General features: G+C 42.3%; 1 protein-coding gene across 7 annotated transcripts in view; it reads left to right on the top strand.

Moving 5' to 3' along the window:
- Positions 1–19,584, top strand: part of nbeab (neurobeachin b) — a 287,636-nt gene that overhangs the window by 215,581 nt on the left and 52,471 nt on the right. For all 7 annotated transcript variants that reach the window (XM_037774340.1, XM_037774339.1, XM_037774338.1 and 4 more), the window contains 2 exons: positions 18,737–18,854; positions 18,941–19,043. In XM_037774340.1, coding sequence (XP_037630268.1) covers positions 18,737–18,854; positions 18,941–19,043 — 221 coding nt within the window. The remainder of the gene's footprint in view (positions 1–18,736; positions 18,855–18,940; positions 19,044–19,584) is intronic.

The raw sequence follows: 19,584 nt of genomic DNA, 5'->3' as shown, positions 1-19,584 counted from the left end.
TGAACCACATCCATAGCATATAACATCAAACTTATCAGCATGATGGAGATTTTTGAGGCAACAGAGAGGTGGAAAAAAAGTGTAAATCATGAAACTTAATTGATTGTCTCAGCTTCATTTGGCCCTTCACCCCTCCCCTCTGCAATATGGTACGCTTGTCAGCCTCCGTGATAAATTACATGCATGTATTTGCATGAATTTAGCATGAATACAATTCAGTTTTGTTTGCCAAAATAACGATCCAGAAAATGTCTGGTTTGCTTCACAAAAGGAAAACACAGGCTTTGTGTACTTTCTTCCTACACAGGTATGCAGTTGAGAGCAGTGAAAGTGCTGGTTGTGCTCTGAACTGGTTTTATAAGCACACAGCTTAGCGTTATATTTTGTCATACATAAGTTTGCTAAACATTGGGTGTGTTGGAGACTGTGGCTGGTTTATTATTACTTTATTCAGCAAGGTTTTTCCTGTTTTTTACATATCGGTAGGGCTCTGTTTGTTATAGAATTGATTAGTGTATTTGTAAACATGCAGTTCTTTTTCATTTTCTTTTATTTATCAAAGAAAACTATATGCCTGACTTCCATCTTGTCTGTCGTATGAAAGGCAACCATTCAGCAGTAGCGGCAGAAGCAGTGTGATTAATCTTAATGTCTGCGTTGAGATGTCTGCCACCTAAAGGTGGGCGCTGTAATCATCTGCCCACTGACCCCATGATGCTCATCCACAGCCCTCTTTGCAGCCCCCGCGTCTTATAAGTAATTTCAAATCTCAGATTAACCGAACACAGTTCCATCCCACGTGTCACGTGATCTCAGAGCACATCGAAAGCACAGAGCAAAAAGGAATGGAAGAATCGGTGGCACATTGTAGGTCCGGAGCTGTTGGTAATCAAACGCTGCTGGTGAGGCCTGTGATAAAATTAGGCAATGTTGCCTAAATAAGGGATGAAGGGTTCATAATTGCCAGTCCTGGAGATCTGAGGTGCCGGGTGCCAACTGTCAGAGCAAGGCTAATGATGACAAATGTCCCTCTATGCAGATTGCTGCAGCAGCATGGGTGTGCAGCTGAGGAAGAACAAGAAAAGAAAAATGCAGAGGGCCTAATAAGAGAAAGTCTGTGTGCACATATTTAATGACCTACATGGAAACAAACTGATGGGCTGCCTTTGAAAGTGCTAAAGCTTGATGCTGCTACCATAAGATGGAGGAGTCCCCTACAGTACCTGTGACTGATATTAATAGTCATTAATCTCTGTGACTATATGAATAATCAGCGCTATCTGCTGCTTAAACCGATACAGTGAAGAAAAAATAGAAACTATAATTAACTGACATTTGCTTGCGAGCTTGTCAAGATGATTTAACAATACAAATGTGTCATGTTGGAAAAGTCAGCTCTATATTTAGCCAGACGATCCATCAGCTCCAGTGTAGAGGAGCATGGATCAGCATTGTCCTTGTGTGTAGTTTCCCTCATTAGCTTTTCTTTAGTCGATTATCTTTTGGTCATTATTGTGCAAGATGGGAAAGTTTTGTAACCAGATAAATGGTCTGTTTGCTCATGTACAAAATAACAGGCTGTTCCTGGTTAACATAGCTAAACTGTTGTTGGTTAACATAAAAGTTTTTGTCTTAAAAGTGCTCTTGATTCTAACCTCCTTTTGTAGCAGAGAGCCATAAATCTGATTTCACTTACTGTGACGTAAGGCTCACGCTAATAAAAGAGCAAACCCGGAGTGTTGCATGGCCAGATTTCCCCAATTTGTTGCATGAATGGCTTTTGAAAGGGGGTCCCCCTCTGTACAAAGGGAGTCTCGTCTTTGTTTGGTTTCGCCCCATCTGTGTCATCTGGTGGTCTGTGCAAAGAGGGTGGTGTCTCGGGGCGCTCCCCAGCGGCGATGCCAGTTGTTTTATGGACTCGACGGAGTGGTGCTGGGAGTTCATAAGTTGGCCGGCCCATTGTGTGCCGAGCCCAGCTGACACGTGTGAATTGACTCCAGCATATTGACAGATCATTTCCATTAATGAATCGGAGGAGTCCGCCTTGTTTCACTCTGTGATTTATGCCCTTGCTTCATCATCCTCTGAGCTCAGGGTTAACTAACAGCCCCCCAGAATGACTAAACCATGAAGCCAGTTGGCTTTGTTCAGTAGTTTTATGCTTGGATGGATATACTTTAAATGCATTTTATATCTTATAGTTGAAATCGAATCCGGTGAATTTATTCAAATAAGGATTTTACAATTTGTAAAACATATGACATCCTCTATCCGTAGATTCTAGGGATGCACTGGTACCGATACTGGATCGGATATCGGGCCGATACTGACTCAAATAGCCGGATCGGGTATCAGTGACAATCTATTCGCCGATCTATTCAATTCAATTCTGTGTTTATATACTATATACATTATATACTGGAATTTTAATTCCTGTTTAAGTTTTGACCAATTTGTTGCTGCATTAAAATGGTTTACACCTGAATTGTATTTCCTGTTAATTTTGAGGATTTTTTACCAAGTTGCTGGTATATGATTTATCATTTTAATAATAAATATCAATTCAGTAAATTATTGGTTTTATATTTTAAGTTAGGAAATCAATGTTTAAGTCAAGCTTAACGCATAAAAGAATGATCTCAGTCACTTCCACACAGTGAGGCTTACAGCTTATTAATTTAACACTAGTACCGGATCGGTACTCGGTTTTGGCCGATACCCAAAGCCCAGGTATCGCTATTGGGACTGAAATAGTCGGATTGGTGCATCCCTAGACTCTCTTAGAATCATTGTAGAGTTTATATATCTGATATTTACTTCTAATATAATAGCATCTTTGTTAAATCATTATCTAGAAACTGTTTCTGAATGTAATTCTGCACATTAAAACATTATAACTGCCTACGAGGAATAACTAGGTGATGTACAGTCGGTTATTAACAAGCCACCTTGGACAACTATAAGTTTCCATTCATCAAAGAACTATGTTTCTTTGGGGATGTGTTGCCGCCCCGGCTGTTTGTTGATTTGATGCTGAGCTGCTTTTGTTTGTAACCGCTGGTGTCTCATCAGCTCGGCCCTGATCCTCCATGGCGGCCATCCAGGTTGTTCAAAGCAACAGCCACACACTGCTGATAGCGCTGGCCTCAGCCCGGCCTGTCACCCCCGCGCCGCTGCCACATGGAAGGCACATTTGCTCGCCACCATTTTATGCCGCTGTCACCCTCCCTTCAAGAGCGAGGGGAAAGAGGGGAGGTGAAAAGGAGAGGAGGGAAAGAGGGAGGCTCACCCTGAGCGGATGCGAGACAAAGATGGCAGCAGAGACATTTTGTCTACTTTCATTAGTTCTGGTGGGGGTGAGCCGCGCTGAATATTAGCCTGTTACTGGCAAAGCCACACATTGTGGAGCGCATGTCACAATCAAATCTACCCCACCTCATTTCCATCTTCCTCACTGCAAAAAGTGGGACATATGGGGCAGGATGCCAATTGCTTATTTTATATGGTAATTAACATCCCTCAAACCGTGTTATGTGGTAGGCGTGTCTCAACTGTGACAAAGTTTATCTCACAAATTTACATATATATTCCCAGTAAGGTGAGATATTTTAAGATCCTAACAGACTACAAAGGCGTATGTGCTGTATGCCATTAAGAAATGAATGCTGGCCTTCGCTCATAGGTGATAGTTTTGTTGCGACAGTGTCACATTGAGCTAAACTCAGAAGCATCCTAAATCAGGGTTGTCATTTCTTTGAGTATCTATCTGGTATCTGTCAGCTTAAACCGGGACCCTACCTAAACCATCCACACACTGTATGGATCTGTGTGTGTGAACGGGGTCTGTGGCCTAATGCACTTGAGTGAGGGACGGTTGCGTATGTGATATGTTTGCACATGCTTGTGATGAACTTGATTGTTAGATAGAGTGGTGCAGGAATGAGTCCTAAAATACGGAAATGAGTTAGCATTTTAACACTTCTGGTTCCCTCGTCTGGAGGTCAATGGGTTTTTAGTTGAATGGGTTTTTAGTTAGAAACCTGAAATAAAGTCTTTGGTTAATACAAGCGTAAGAGATTTTAACGTTTTGTTTAGGGCTGTCAAAGTTAGCGCAATAACGCGTTAGCACAAATTTGTTTTAACGCCACTAATTTCTTTAATGCATTAACGCAACTTGCGATTTTTAGGTTGAAGTGGTCTCAGTTTTAAAGCTAGAGTGAATACTATATATATGATACTATCATATCATATGAAACGAGAAAAGCTAAGGAATCCATCGGTACCAACCACGTCATACTAGCTTGTCGTGACGGAGGCCAAATAATGTTCAAAACATGCGTTAAAATTTTGGCGAGGAAAAACTGCCATGGCTATTTTCAAAGGGGTCCCTTGACCTGAAAATGGGTTCTATGGGTACCCACGAGTTTCCGCTTTACAGACATGCCCACTTTATGATAATCCCATTGGGACATCCCAGTTTGGGGCAAGTCATAGTCAAGTCAGCACACTGACACACTGACAGCTGTTGTTGCCTGTTGGGCTGCAGTTTGCCATGTTATGATTTGAGCATATTTTTTATGCTAAATGCAGTACTTTTGAGGGTTTCTGGACAATATTTGTCATTGTTTTGTGTTGTTAAATGATTTCCAATAATAAATATATACATACATTTGCATAAAGCAAGCATATTTGCCCACTCCCATGTTGATAAGAGTCGACAAATCTCCTTTTAAGGTTCATTTTTTGAATAGATAAAAAATGTGTGATTAATCTGCGATTAACTATTTTAATCAATTGACAGCCCTCGTTTTGTTCTATGATATAAAATATGTCATTAGATATCCCACTCGTGAATTTTGAAGCTTTTATATCTCTCAAAAAAGGTGGTTGCTAACAAGTGGCTAAATGAGACAAAAAATAAAAATCACGCTGACTCATCCGCCTTTACAGCCTCATATACTCACGCTCATGTGACCGCGGTGTAGTTCATTTTTAGCCTAACGTTAGCTTTTTTACTTCTGGCGATTGCATTCATGCTTCAAAAATTATAAAAGGGGTGTTCATTAGTGAAGATTATTTTGCTGAACAAGAACGTGTAAGTATCATAAATGTTTGTTTGCCACAGAGCTTATTTTCTGCAATAATCCAAAACCCAATGGAAAAATCTCGTTAGCTTTTTGTCGAGGGAACCCAGGGCGATTCCAACTTCTGGGTTGGCCTACACAAATACGTCATGCACCACTCTGTTGTTTGCTGTTGTTTGTGATCAGCGTACAAAATCATAATCACCCACTCCAAAACTTCTTTTTGGTGCTCAGCCAAAACAGAGATGCCTGATCTGGTTTCCTATTCTTCAGCCTGCATCTGATTCCTTTGTTTACCTAAATAACAACATTCACACAGCAAGCCTCTGATTGGCGCTCACCCCGGTGTGCGTGTGCGTATGTGTGTGTGAGTGTGTGTGTGTGTGTGTGTGTGTGTGTGTGTGTGTGTGTGTGTGTGTGTGTGTGTGTGTGTGTGTGTGTGTGTGTGTGTGTGTGTGTGTGTGTGTGTGTGTGTGTGTGTGTGTGTGTGTGTGTGTGTGTGTGTGTGTGCAGATGTATCTGAATGTTGTTTTGTCCTGCTGGGCTTTCATCTGTTGGACTCATTATAGTAGTCATCTCACTGGGCTGTAAAGAAGCTCAGGAGACGGGCTCCCCATGAAAGAGTCATGATGGACGAAGAAGTGCTGATGTGCAGGTTCCCGCCTCGAGGCTTTCACCTGCTCAGGAACAGCCCCAAGGCGAAAAGAAACCAGGCTGCTCAGACCAGCCAATGAAAAGAGTGTTTTAAGTGTTGCTGTACTGGAGTTGATGGTGAAACAAAAAGACAGAGTTAAGTAATTAGTAAGTGAATTTTCTGAATCTCTTTCCAATGATAAAAACAAGTCAAAAAAGGTGGATGAAAGCACCCAAAAAAAGATGGATAAAGTTGTGCCGTTCTACCTTGTTAAATTTCAAACGATTTTATTAGAGTGTCAATTCTGTGGTCTTGGCAGGGCTCGGGAGGCGTCTGAGCGGGGAGTGTGGGCGCAGGGTGAGAGCATGTCGGCTGTTGACACCATCTAACGAAGGGAGGATTAGGAGTTTACAGAGGCAGTAATATGATAGGTCAAAAAGAGGAGGCACTCCTCCGCAGCACTTGGGTCTGTAATGAATGATTGACTGGAAAAGGAGAAGCTGCCACTCGCTGGCTGAGTGCTCATCTTGACGCCTGCCGCACCGCTCCACGGCTCCCCTTGATCACGTTTCGCTGCTCCCTTCTCATCTGAGGCACCAGTCTGCAGGGAAAAGCTGCTTTTCCCTCTTATTTTTCTCCCTAATTTACACATTTAAGACATTTTTGTTTGCTTATTTGCAATTCCTTTTTTTGTCAGTGAGCCTCTCTCTATCAGTCCTACTCCCAGTACAGCCCTGGAACCAGCTCCCCCACCCCCCACACACACCCTCACTTACAACCTTCCCTTTCTCTTCTGTTTGCCTCGAGGCAATGAACTAATTTCAGGTTCCATAATTGCGGTGTGTTGTACACCTGTCTGCTATTAATTCTCCCCTGTCTCTCATTCTCTCTCTTAATGAGATATTATTGTAATTATTGTCATTATGCTATTTTCCGCAATGAACTTGATTGATGTTGTTGTTATGGCACTATTTATTCTCTGTAATTAGTGTAAACGTGTTGCGAACTTCTACAGGCACCGATAGTCTGAGACTGTGGTTATGAGTGAACTCGGCCCCGCATTCACTCATCAGCTGACCTCAGAGTTCCCGCTCAGCGGCGAGTTAGTCTTGGATATGGAGGAGAGAGCCGAGCAGCCTGGTCACCCGCTGAATAGAGCCCTGCTTGTAGCCATTTTAAGACCATTACAACAGTGAAAGGCCACACAATGGCCAGCGCTGGGCTTTGTTTCAGCCTGTCACTTGGCACCCTGTGAAAATCAAATAGTGCTTTGCCTTAAAAGAAAAGGTGAAAAAGGTTTTGCCTATACTCCCATTTTTTGGAAAAATCTGTTTTGAAAAGAGAAAGAAAAAAGTTTTCAGCGACTTGATTTTGAATGTTATTGTTGAAGAGGCAAACTACTGGAAGGAATGCTAAAGAAAATCTCAGCTGAATGAACGATGTTGAATTTTTTTTTTTCTTAGTGGCTCTCAATCCAATTAGGAGTTTAATAAGGGTCATGCATAGGGACTTCACGCTGCAGGTTGGTTTCTTTTGGGTGCTTTTGGGGAGTAGGAAGGGGCTGAAGTTGGATAGGGCCTGACTGAAGGCTGGGCTCTTTAATGTGTAGCGAGGGGTCTTGTGCCCCGGTGAGTCATTCAAAGTGTCTGGGGAGCACAGATGATCTCTTCCGTTATTCTGAAGGCGAGGTCGGGAGATAATCTGACTCTGTGGTTAGATTGGTTTCTCAGGTGGTACCAATTACCTGGTCTCTAGCTTCCCCCCTCATATGCCCCTCTGGTGCTGCCTTGTTTGCCTTCAATTTTGCAAAGGAGTTATTTCTTTATACATCTTTTTTTACTTTATTCCAGTCACCATATTAATAACTAATTTGTTTGGGTTCAGTATCTCACCTGGAAAACTGTAACCCTTCTTGTAACTTGGAATGTGAGTAAAACTGCTAAAAGGCTATATGGGTCTTTAAAGGGGCTTTAGTTGATCTTTAATCTCTCCCTATGAGAGGGAAAGTGGGTAGGAGGGCCCTAGAAGTGGACACGTCCAGCCTTTGTTGGTTTGTTCACATGCTGGGGAGCTTTGAGTGTCTGACAGCCGTTTAACTCCACACGACCTGGTTCTCAAGTGCCATCGTTTGGGCGCTCTTGAATCCTGTTAGGAGCCATAATTACAATTCATGCACTCCCTGCGCTTCTTTGAAGAGGCATTGAGAGAGCAAAGAGGGGTGCGAAGAGCCTGAGAGAGCCCCGGCAATACTGGTCCCTCATCAGTGTGGAAACAACTCCCGGAGGCTTTCAGTGAACTGCTTGAATACATGTGACCGGGACCGTCAAACTAAATACAGTTTTATGTAATATACAGATCCACAAAATAATAAATAATGAGGTTATAGGATGGCAAACGGTGTTAAATGTGTATTGGAGTTAGTATTTTCAAATTCCGGGGATGGGTTTCATATAGTGCAAGTGGAAATATGCATTTTACATAAGATATTTTATAAAAATTGCCCGTCTTTCAAGTATGCAAACAACTTGAGAATTGAAGTGCGAGTGAAGTGAAGCACATTCAATGACTTTCAAAGGGAAAGAGGAGAAAGGGTGAGCATAATGCCTAATAGGTGCTTTAGTAATTTCTGAGTTTTCATAGCTTAATCCGTTCTGAAAAGCTGAGGAGAAGAAAGGCTGCAAATGGCCCTCAGTATTAATTCGATGTGACTTCTGTACAATAAGGGCTGTGGATCCCAGAAGCCCATTTCCAAGCTTACCTTCTTTCATCATCCTCAGCCCTTGGAACTTTTGCCTAAATGTTTCATGAAACCAAGGCGGTAAGCCTCTTTGGTATTCTGTCTTTATAACGGCTGGTTTAAGACTATTATTACACCGTGTTCAAGGGAGAGGAGCACATACAAACAGTGGAGCTGCCTCTCCATTGTGTGAAACTCAAATTGATTTGGTACAATTGGGAGAGCACTTGTATTAAAACACACATATTCTATGGCTCATTTCCCCCCTTTCATTTTGGAGTTTTGCAAATGCAAATGAGGATCGGTTTCCCTCCTTCTTTGTACAAATAAGCATTCTCTCCGCTTTTCTGAGCATATCTTCTCATTTATAAAGCAGATCAAATGACGTGTCCTTCATTATTCATATTAATCATGGATTTCAACACGCCGTTTCCTCAGAAAAACAATTGTTCGACCAAACCATACATAAAAAGCAGCGCCTCGTTTCAGATTTCATCCTGATATTTTGCTAAGATAAAAGTCAAATTAAAATGAAATGTTGCACTGTTGTTGTCAGGATGCGGAGACCCTCCTCAGTCCCCATACCCCCATCAAATGTGTAAAAAACTATTTTGTGAACTCTGGGACTTCTCTGAGATTCATAAAAGTCCTTATTTTGTTTTTCTTTTCCTGCAGAGAGATAAAGCAGGCAGAGGATTTGGTTTGTTATCAAAGAATCCTGTGATGATGTGCCTCAGGAAAGTGCAGGCTGTATCTCACATGCAGCCATCTCTGCTGTGGATGCTTTGAAACACATTCTCAACCATTATAAGAATAATGTCAGGGATATAGATCCATGCTCATTGTTTTATCATTTACAGCAACAAAGAGGCTTCTCTCTTTCTTGTGTATGTTTTGTTTACACCGAATGGGGGGAAACTAGCAAGGGACACAGTGGGTGGGTCAGTGACCCTGGAGAAAACAGCTTGCATTAATATGGTCTAATCCAATGTAATTAGTCAAATTACAGCACGCCAAACAGCTTGTCAGGGGCTGTCGGCTTTGGCAGGCGCACAAGACGGCCTGGAATCCCACTGGACGGCAGGGAGACCTCAAAATCTCTGCAAAGCTGCCCTTCTGCACTTACTTTTACTCCTTTTCAGTCCGTTTTCCTGGCCTCCTCCATCTTTCTTTCCTGACAAAAAACGGGGAAGGCTCTTTCAGCCGCGCTACAATGTTTTCACCTTTTCCGACTTGTCTCCCATACCCCCAGGCTGCTAGCTTGGCTTCCTGCCTGCCTGCTAAGGTGGATCAAAATGATATGAGGATTCATAGCGCGGGCTACAGAAAGTCAGAGTAATTATATCAGCGCTGCTCTCCTCCTACGTGATTTTATGAGAGCGAGTCAGAGGCACGCTAACTAGCGCCGCTAAGAGCCACAGACACAGTTAAGACACTTCCTCGTGTCGTAGGATTAGCATTGGTAAAAAGATTTAAACTATATAATTACATGAGGATAAAGTACAAATTATCTAGCGCACTCAACAGCCAGATTATCATCCCCCTGCAAGCCCCGTTCAGCCCCAAGGGGTGAGCCCGGATGACAAAAGGCCCTCATTAGCATAAATTTACAAGCCCCCTCGTTCAGAGGAGCCGATAAGAACCTGTTCCACCTTTGCTTTGGCCCTGAATGGCTTGTTGTGCTTTTGGCAATGACAGATAAGTCAGGGTAATTCCACTTCATGCCTGGAAAAATGATGCTCCAGATTCTGGCTGCATCCCGAAGGTGTCACCCACGATAATCCTCAAAGAGCGTCCAGCAGAAAGGGGGCTGTGTGTTTTCCAGATGATATACTGCGAATGACAGAAAGAATTATACGAAGGAGGCCAAATCTGTAACATATTATTAAGCAATTCCCAGTGAATAACGGGGATAAAAGGATAATGGATGAGGGTGTCGTTATTACCTTGGTGCTGAGGGAAGCGGCAAAGCAAAGGTAGAGAGACAAGATTAATTGAGGACGAGTGAGGCGCTCATTGCTCATCAGGCCCTCTCGTCTAACCGCTTGCTCTTTCTGTCCCTCTCCTCCTCCGTCTCTCCACCTCTCCATCCTTGTCTCCTTCTTTCTCTTCTTCTCTGTCTTGCTCTGAGCCCCTATCCCTCCCACGCACCAACAAAAAAAAAGAAAAAAAAGTGGGATTTAAAGCGATCAGCTTGGCACTCTCAGTGGCAGCCAGAGGAAGCTGGTACCCAGGCCAGGAAGATTTCAGTCATCTTAAGGCTGACAAGTCCCTGAAAAAGCCCCATTAGGAAAAGCTTGCTGAGACGACCCCATACCAAATGACTGCATCCCTTCTCTCAAGCTCCTTAGTGAAGGCATCCTCAAGCTGTTTATCTGGATGATGTGCTCACTAAGTGTGTTCATGTATGTGTGCGGATGTGGCTGTGGCGGGGTCATCACTGGAGCATGTTCATATGTATGTGTAAATGTTTGTTGTGTTCTTTTTCTTTGTTTCTTTACTTGCTACATATAATAATTTACTTGCAAGACATAATTAAGTTTCCACTGACGGGGAGGAGACACAATAATGTACATTTCATGGAAAAAGATTTGAATTCTGATGTAACTTAATCACCATTAGTAACACCGCTAGTGTTCAAATCTGTACTTTGCTATCTAAGTTTGTCTGATAGAGGCACAAAGAGAAACTGTAGTTGGTTGGTTAATTCAAGGCAGAATGACTTAATACATGGAGTGCAACACTCATCACAAAATATGCCAAACATTAACAAACGCCATCAGGAAATAGGATAAGTATATATTGAAATCATTTGAAATGATCCAATAGAGATGCGAAGTCCTGCCCCTTCCGGTATCCGCCATGGGACCTTATTTTAAAAAAAATATATGTACGGTAGTCACCGGCGAGAGAAAACTTTTCTTTTGATCCCATTTTAATTTTGCCATGAATCACACATATAATGTCTATCAATTTAAAATTAATTTTGCAAGTCAAGAAAGTGACACTTTGTCGTTGGGTTGTCGTAGTATCATTTAGTTTTGTGTGAATCCGCTCAGTAAACTACATCTCTCGTCTCGCACAATATACGTCACCAACATTATCTAGCTAGCTAACTTAGCTATGACCAGGCACAAATGTAACGTTATCTAACTTGATGTGTTTTATCCAGCTACTCCTGGTCTCTTTATCAGCCGGGTAGAGAAAGAACAAGCGAGACCCGTCGCTGGTGTGAGCACATCCCTGTAGGAAACACACAGGCATCGTAGCTTCAGCTAGAGAGACGTCACTTGCGCGACTTTTGGGTGTGTAGTCTTTCAAAGTACGTATTTTCACAGTCTGATACTCTACTACTACTTTCTTGACTTGTAAAATTATCTTTTAAATTGACAAACATCATATGTGCATGTCATATTCATGGCGCAATTCAAACGGGATGAAAAAAATATTTGTCTCTCACCGTTGACTACCGTTCATATTGTTTCCGAAGTAAAGGTCCCATGGTGGTACACCGGAACGGGCGGGACTTCGACTCTCTATAAGGATACGATCCACCTACATTGCTGTGATTTCAGTTCATAAGTAGTTTCAAATACCCACTGTATTTCTGACATTCCTTGTAAAACGTTACTGCATATTTTTCACTACTCCTGTGAACATGCACTTGCAGTCAGTACATGCATGCAACTACATGTTCGAGTCTAAAAAAGGCAGTTGTGTGTGAATGCACAAGTAATTATGACTGTGTATTAAAGGCAGGGTGCGTGATCTTGAGAAAAGCACACTAGATTTTTTTAAATGATCCAACCCAAAAAACAAGCCCAGTGTTGTCAAATATTTTCCAAACAAAGTAGCTAGCAGCACTAGCTCCAAAAGTCCCTAAATCTAGCGAGAAAATTGCCAAGTTGGCAACACTGACAGTCCGTCCCTTCAGGCCTCCTTCCAAAGCCACTCCCCCAAAATTATCATTATGAACATAAACATATCATAATGAACGTAAATAACAAATATGGCTATTCTTGGCACTCACAGTTGTCAAGCTAGCAGCTTGTGGAAGACTCCGGTGACGCCCAGTGAGTGCACGGGTGTGTGCACGCAAGCAGGCAGGTAGGTAGACAGGCAGGTAGCCCGTCCAATCATTACATTCGGGCTGTATGAAATGATTGGACGGATTTATTAAAGTCCTGCGACAGCCACAAATACCAGATTTTTTTCTTTTTTTGTCAGAGCATTTGATATATTGATTGCTGTTGGGATGTAATGAGAATTTCAACTAATATAGCAAAACATGTGTTTTACTAACCCTGCCTTTAAATACAAGAAAATACATAAAATGTGGGTTTATACTTACATGTAGATCACTTAAAATGTATTTCCCTGCTGTATACAGCACTGTGTAAATCAGTAAGGAAACTTATTTACACATTTTATTTTGTATTGTTTCTTGTAACCTCACAGAAGCCTTGTGCAGGCATCATGTGGCTTGATGCCAAACTTTGTGTATCATCGCTGTAGGGAACCACAAGTCTGAGTTTTGATTTTTTTTTTTTTCATTGCATTTCTTGAGGCTTTACATTTTACCATAGCTAGATAAAGAAAGTTTAAAGAACCTTGACTCTTTAAGAAGAAATTACATACGAGGAGAGCGGCTCCTCCCACCTGTCCTGACACGGCGGCGGTGAAGACGGCGCAGCAGGGCCTGCTAATGTGCGTGAAATACCATCCCTGACATAAATGTTATTGACAAACTTGGCTGGACATTTGGGGCAGTGAACTGCCAGCATATTTAATGCATATTCATCTCCTTTATCCCACTGGTCTTGCCAGAGCACCCGAGCTGTGTCATCTTGCCACACTCCAGCAACCACCCAAATGTATAGTGACACTGATTATGCAAATCTGTATCTTGTTTTCCCCCCAATACCTGCATTAGGAGCTCGCTACTTTATTGAAGTTGAGATATGGCTCTCACAGCGAGGACCCAAGTGGAATGCAGATTTTTTTTTTTTTTTTCATAATCTGTGGGAATCTTTTTAGCATTTTTATATTTCTACATTTCATAACAGTTGTCACATATAAGGGGGATCAGATGAAAAACATGCTTTGATGCTCAGGCATAAATCTTGCAGGATGGAAAAAGGGATTAAAGTTGAAAGAAAAGTGTGGATTTGGGCACGTCGTGGTCAGACAGCTAAGATTTAAGTTTGTGCAGCTTTATAAAGTTTGATATTGGTTTAATTTCACAGTGTGTGGAACACCTGAGTCATTTGTAGAAAGATATGAACTCTGTTTATTCCTACATTTTTCCTTTAAAAGATCAGTTCACCCAAATTACAAAAACACCCATACTTATAGTGGTGTTTATCCATGCAGATACTTTTGCTTTAATTTATCATTGAAACATGTATATTTAAAAGATTCTCTTCCCAGGAACAATGTCCCTGTTACTCTGAATAATCATTGTTTCTGAAAAAAAGATTTAAAATTTTGTATGTAATTTCTTTTTCATTTTCGTGAGCACAAATAAACAAATTTCACTTCCATGGTACTGGAATAGAGACAGAAAATTAGACAAATGCAACCAAAACTACACATCTACATTGCTAGATATCACATGGGGTAAGTAAGAAAATATTTGTAATTCTTTTGTAATTTGGGTGAACAGACCCTTTACCTTATTTTTTTATTGATTGATAGCCTTTTATGTGTTTTACTTTCAAGCATATTTAGATTTAAATATTTTTTCCATGACCCAGTCTACCACACTGTCTATGGCTCACGATGCTCTCCCACTTAGCTGAGAGTTGCTCTCAGCTTTATGCCTTCCTCCGACTGCTCCAGCTCTTCACAGATTTGGCCCACATTGCCTAGGGTCAGCCATTGAATACAGTATACGCAGTGTGTGCTGATCCTCCAAATTGCCATGTGTGAAATCCATCCCACTCGCTCCTGGGGGAGTAGTCATATCACTCAAAATGAAACTGCCTCTCGTATCCTCCCCTTATTCTTCCACTTGGCTGTTCCCTGTGGCCGCCTGGGACCATGCAGTTGGGAGGCTTTATAGTGGAAGCCTATTAGACAAATCTTAGATGAATGCAGCAGAGGTGCTGTGATACCAGGTTGTCAGAGTGCTCCACAGTCTCATATAAATATATCAGTCATGCTGGCTTGGGGGTCTCACTGAATTACATTATTTCCCTGTTTTGGTATAAATGCAGTGGAGGGGGATTGCATTGTCCCATATGGGAGAAAATTGCATCAGGTTTTAGAGAAAATGCTTCGTTAGATTTATTAATAACGTCTGTCATAGTGTCTCAGCCAATGTGGGGTTAAAGCGATATGGAAGTCAGATATGATTAGAATCTATTTCCATGCGTGAAGTGGCTTCCTATCGCTTTTAAGTGTGATGTGCTCCATTTGAGCATCTGCACATTATCATATATGAGTTTCAGCCTAAACACCGGTGTCACCTGTGCCTGTCCTCATCTCATCTGTCACAATATTTTTCCGCTCTCCACATGTGATGTTCTACAGGCAGAATGCAGCCTGCCCTCTGTCAAATCGGGGAAAGAAGAGAAGGCGGAATAAAGGAAAGCGAGGACAGAGACGTTAAATTGCATTATGGCTATTATGCTGTGGAGGTATATATCTCCCTGCAGCTGGCGGAGCAGCGCATGCGCCTGTGGCTCTTAATGAGCCTGCGTGGAGGGACCTGTGTGGAAACAAAAGGCTGTGCTTGTCGGCCACACCAGACCCCCTCCGCCCGCCCCCTCGCCGCACCCCCCCAGCCCTGAGCGTGACAGACCAAGAGCAGAGCGCCGGTCCCTTCCTGGTGGCGTGATTAGATTGGGGCCGAAGTCTCCAGCTGGCAGGCCTGTCTGTGACTGGAGGCGGCCGTCCCCAGCGCTTGTCACTGGCTGACACCTCTGACAGGCAGGGGACAGCTTCAGCAGACAGGTTCATTAAATGGCATTTTTTACAGCTGGGCCTCCAAAAATGAGGGCTGGGCTTTGTCAAATCTCCAATTCTACAGGGGCCCCTGCGTGTTGGTTTAGACCAAAGCTTTGTTGTTATGACAAATTTTTTGATCTGGGCTGTTTGAAATCAGCTCTTTTTTCTCCTCTTTAGCCTCTCTTTTGTTGACAGCTAGCCCTTTGGCCCGTACTCTGTCATGGCAGCAAAATGTTCACTTTAGCTGGGTAACAAGAAACAACCACTAAAACAATATTATATTGATAATCAGTTACCATGTTACAACTGTAAATATGTTTTTTCAATTCCTAAGAACCTGAAGTGTAAACTGCGTTTTTTATTACTTGCTGAGCTGCTGGTTAAATTTTTTTATGATACATAACAAATGAAGAATTTAGGAGGCAAATTTATAGCGCTGTTAAAATAAATTAGTAAAATGATGAAATGAATAGAGACTTTGTTGAAAATGACAAACCATTCAAAGTCTCTAGACATCCAAATAACTTAACACGTATTCAAATAACAGCTCGCTAGTGCCTTGATGGAGTAAGCTGTTGTAGCCTTCCCATGATGCATATCTGTATGACTTGCCTTTCGGCATTGCACTCAGAAGACTACTTCCGCAACATCTGGCTGCAGCCGGCCCTCTCGACAGTGCGCCCGCAGCTCCGTAGCCGTCCCTCCATCTCACCTCCCTTCCTCTCCAGTCAGCGCGCCGCCTCCTCTGGGCCGCGCTGTCTCTATGACAACTGTTTGAGTTGGGGGTTGCCGAGGTGTCAGGCAGGGCATTACTGGGAGGAGAGCACCAGAGATGCTGTGCTGCACATCCAGCATCTCCACCTAATCCAATTTTAATTGAGCTCCAGAGATTTTGGATGTGGCACGGAGGTCGAGCATGAGCTATTCCAGGGAGAAATTAAGGCAGCCCGGCTCGCGCTGCACTCTTCCAGCCTGTCACTATTTTAAATGAGCATTAGCATCAGACCTAACCCAGCTGAACATCTCACTCTGGCTTCCCTCCCTCCCTGGCCGCCTACTCCACCTCAATCACCCCCCACACACATACAGACACCCACACACACGCTGATGTACTATAGGGCCTCACCTTCCTACTACCCTGTTATATCTTTATTCTCTCTCACACACACTCTCTCTGAACTGAACCTATGTGTGATTATAACCTGGGGAGTTGATGAGGTTGCTCCCCGGCTCACACTGTTGGACAAAATTGTTCAGTCAAAGGGAAGTGAGATAGAAGGAGGGAGGGGGGTGGTGGTGTGTGAGGGGACCATTCTCACCTGTCAGAACAACTGTCTTGGTTTTATGTGTGTGGACCTGCAGTCCCAGTGGTGCTGCATACACTAATGATCCTTTGTCTGCTCTTTCCTCACCTCGGCATGATGGTTTTTATTGATTATTTATGTGTCACTAACCCAGGGGGTCATTTTGACCACTTGAGTTTTATAGACCAACTGAACTAGTGTGAAACACTCAAAGAGGATCTTTAGAGAACTTCATTTTATGTAGAAAGGTGCCTTGGGATATGGTGTAATGTCCCAGTAATGCTTTGTTACTCGGTGAACCAGTACCAGTGTGATATTAATATTCCATTTTAAATAAAACTCATGGAATGGTTATTAAGAAGGGATTTTAGTAGCCTACTGGCAAGAAAAATTAACTTGCGAGCAGCAGGTTTTAAAGGGACAATTTGTAGGATTTGCTGGCATCTAGTGGTGTGGTTGCAGATTGCAACCAACTGACAACCCCTCAACTCACTCTTCCCTTTCCAAGACTGAGGTAACGTGAGCCACAGAGTGTAAAACCGTGGGAACTCCAATTGCCTCGCTCAGAGGCCATCCTTACCATAATAACACTACTTTAGGAGCAACGGAAGTCAGACGGCGGCTGGCGATACCACAGTTTCACAAGCGTGTTGGAGAACTTTGTGGTGGTAACATGAAAACGTGAAAGGCTCTCTCTAGAGCCAGTGTTTGGTTTGTCCATTCTGGGCTACTGTAGAAACATGGCGGAGTAACATGGTGGACTCCGTGAAGATGACCCGCTCCCCATGTAGATATGAAGGGCTCATTTTAAGCTAACGGAAACACAATGATATTTTATTTCAGGTGATTGTACACTAATGAAAACATAGTTATGATTATTATATTCCATTTCTGCTAATGGATCCCCTGAAATGCTACACACTGTTCCTTTAATCCCAGCTGTGAAATAATGAGTGTACGAGAGCACTATTCAATGTCTCACCAAGTATTGCTGTGGTGCTCTTAAACAAGACGGTTCACAAAGAAGTATCGAAAAGTGCAATAACTGCCAACTTTTCAACAGTAAAGCAGTAAACAAATGTTAAACACTGATGTCTCTTTTGTAGAATTTTGCTCGGGTCATATCTGCTGTCATGATATCTGATACAGTTTGAAAAACAGAGTTGGCTCACTGATTGTTTTTTGTGTCCATATCGCAACAAAGCAGCGGCTTAGCTTAAACCAAATCTTTATTTAGTTCAAATAACTGAGATAATAATCTGAGAACTTGCCTCATTTCACCAGTGATAGAGTACTGCAATCGAGAAGTTGTTTGGTCTAATAAATGTCAGAAAATGGTGAAAAATGTCGATCAGTGTTTCCCAGAGTCCAAGATGACCTCCTCAAATGTCTTGTTTTGTCCATAGCTCAAAGATATTAAGTTTACTGCCATAGAGGAGTAAAGAAACCAGAAAATATTCACATTTAAGAAGCTGGAATCAGAGAACTTTGACTTTTATTTTTTTATGATTCGAATAGATAGATAGATAGTAACTTTAAAGGGAAATTCAAGTTTCAAGCATCTCAGTTCCATAGTGCAAACATATTAGTAAAAAGGCACGAGTAAGTAGCTCAAAGTATAAAAAAAATATACCAGATATAAAAATACCAGGAGATGAAGAAAACTGTTAAAACTGAATATAGTGCAGGGTAACAACTGAGATACGGGACAATTAAAAATGTGAATATAGTGCAGATTATTAAAATAGTTGCCTATTAATTTAATAGTTCAATCAATTAATCAATTGAATCAAAAGAATTGTAGAGAAACATTACACAACAATCTAACAGCCTGTTATAACACTTGACTTGTCATCATATCTGTAACATACTGTGTTGGTAATGTTTTCTTGTTTTGTCACATGCCACTTTAATATTGATAATATTGAAATGGACAGTAGTCTTTATCACCTATAACCTGACATGATCTCTGATTTCAGCTATTATAACCTGAGGACATTTTTACTCTTCTTTTCTGCCTGTCCAGGTCTTAGCATACACTGAGGGTCTACATGGGAAGTGGATGTTCAGTGAGATCCGGGCAGTCTTCTCCAGGCGCTACCTCCTGCAGAACACGGCGATGGAGGTCTTTATGGCCAACAGAAGTAAGTTGAAGTGCCAATTACAGCATTTGAAATCCACGCCTCCTCCTGTTCTTCATCACTAAGGGATATCTCTCACTGTTTCACAGCATCAGTCATGTTCAACTTTCCTGACCAGGCCACGGTAAAGAAAGTGGTCTACAGTCTTCCTCGAGTGGGAGTGGGCACCAGCTATGGACTTCCACAAGCCAGGTGGGTCACATATGCAAAAAGAAAATGAATTCAGCACTGCTAAATGTTTCTAATATTGTAGTTCCTTCATGTCGAAGCTACATCCTCTGTGTTGTGTGTTGGAGCATCTTGTGCAGCCTGGCCGCCTGCAGCAGAGTCATTTCAAGTCCCATTGCTGCAGTTATTGAAGTGGATGTTCACTGACCCTGACTGAACTGACCTAATTCTCAGACAGAAGACTCTATACAGCAGGCTGCAGCCAGGCCACTGACCACTCTCATAGTGCTAACAGGCCCATTTATACACTGTTACAAAACAAGCACATTTCCTTAAAGGTGCTCTATACAATATCCAGAGCATTGATATAGAAGCAAACAGCGATTTGCTATGTAAATATATGTATAGTGGAGTAGAGAATGACAGAGAATTAAGTAACCTTCCCTCTGTATGTGTTTTAATCAGAGCTTCTCCTTGCTTTGTTGACATAGCCGGGCCGGTCGCGTGTGCTTTTAGTGCACGTTTGCGTATGTGAGCGTGGCTAGCTCATGGCCGCTGCTCGGCA

Source organism: Sebastes umbrosus, chromosome 7 (assembly GCF_015220745.1).
Source record: "Sebastes umbrosus isolate fSebUmb1 chromosome 7, fSebUmb1.pri, whole genome shotgun sequence".
NCBI lineage: Eukaryota > Metazoa > Chordata > Actinopteri > Perciformes > Sebastidae > Sebastes > Sebastes umbrosus.
This window is presented reverse-complemented; position numbering and strand designations above follow the sequence as displayed.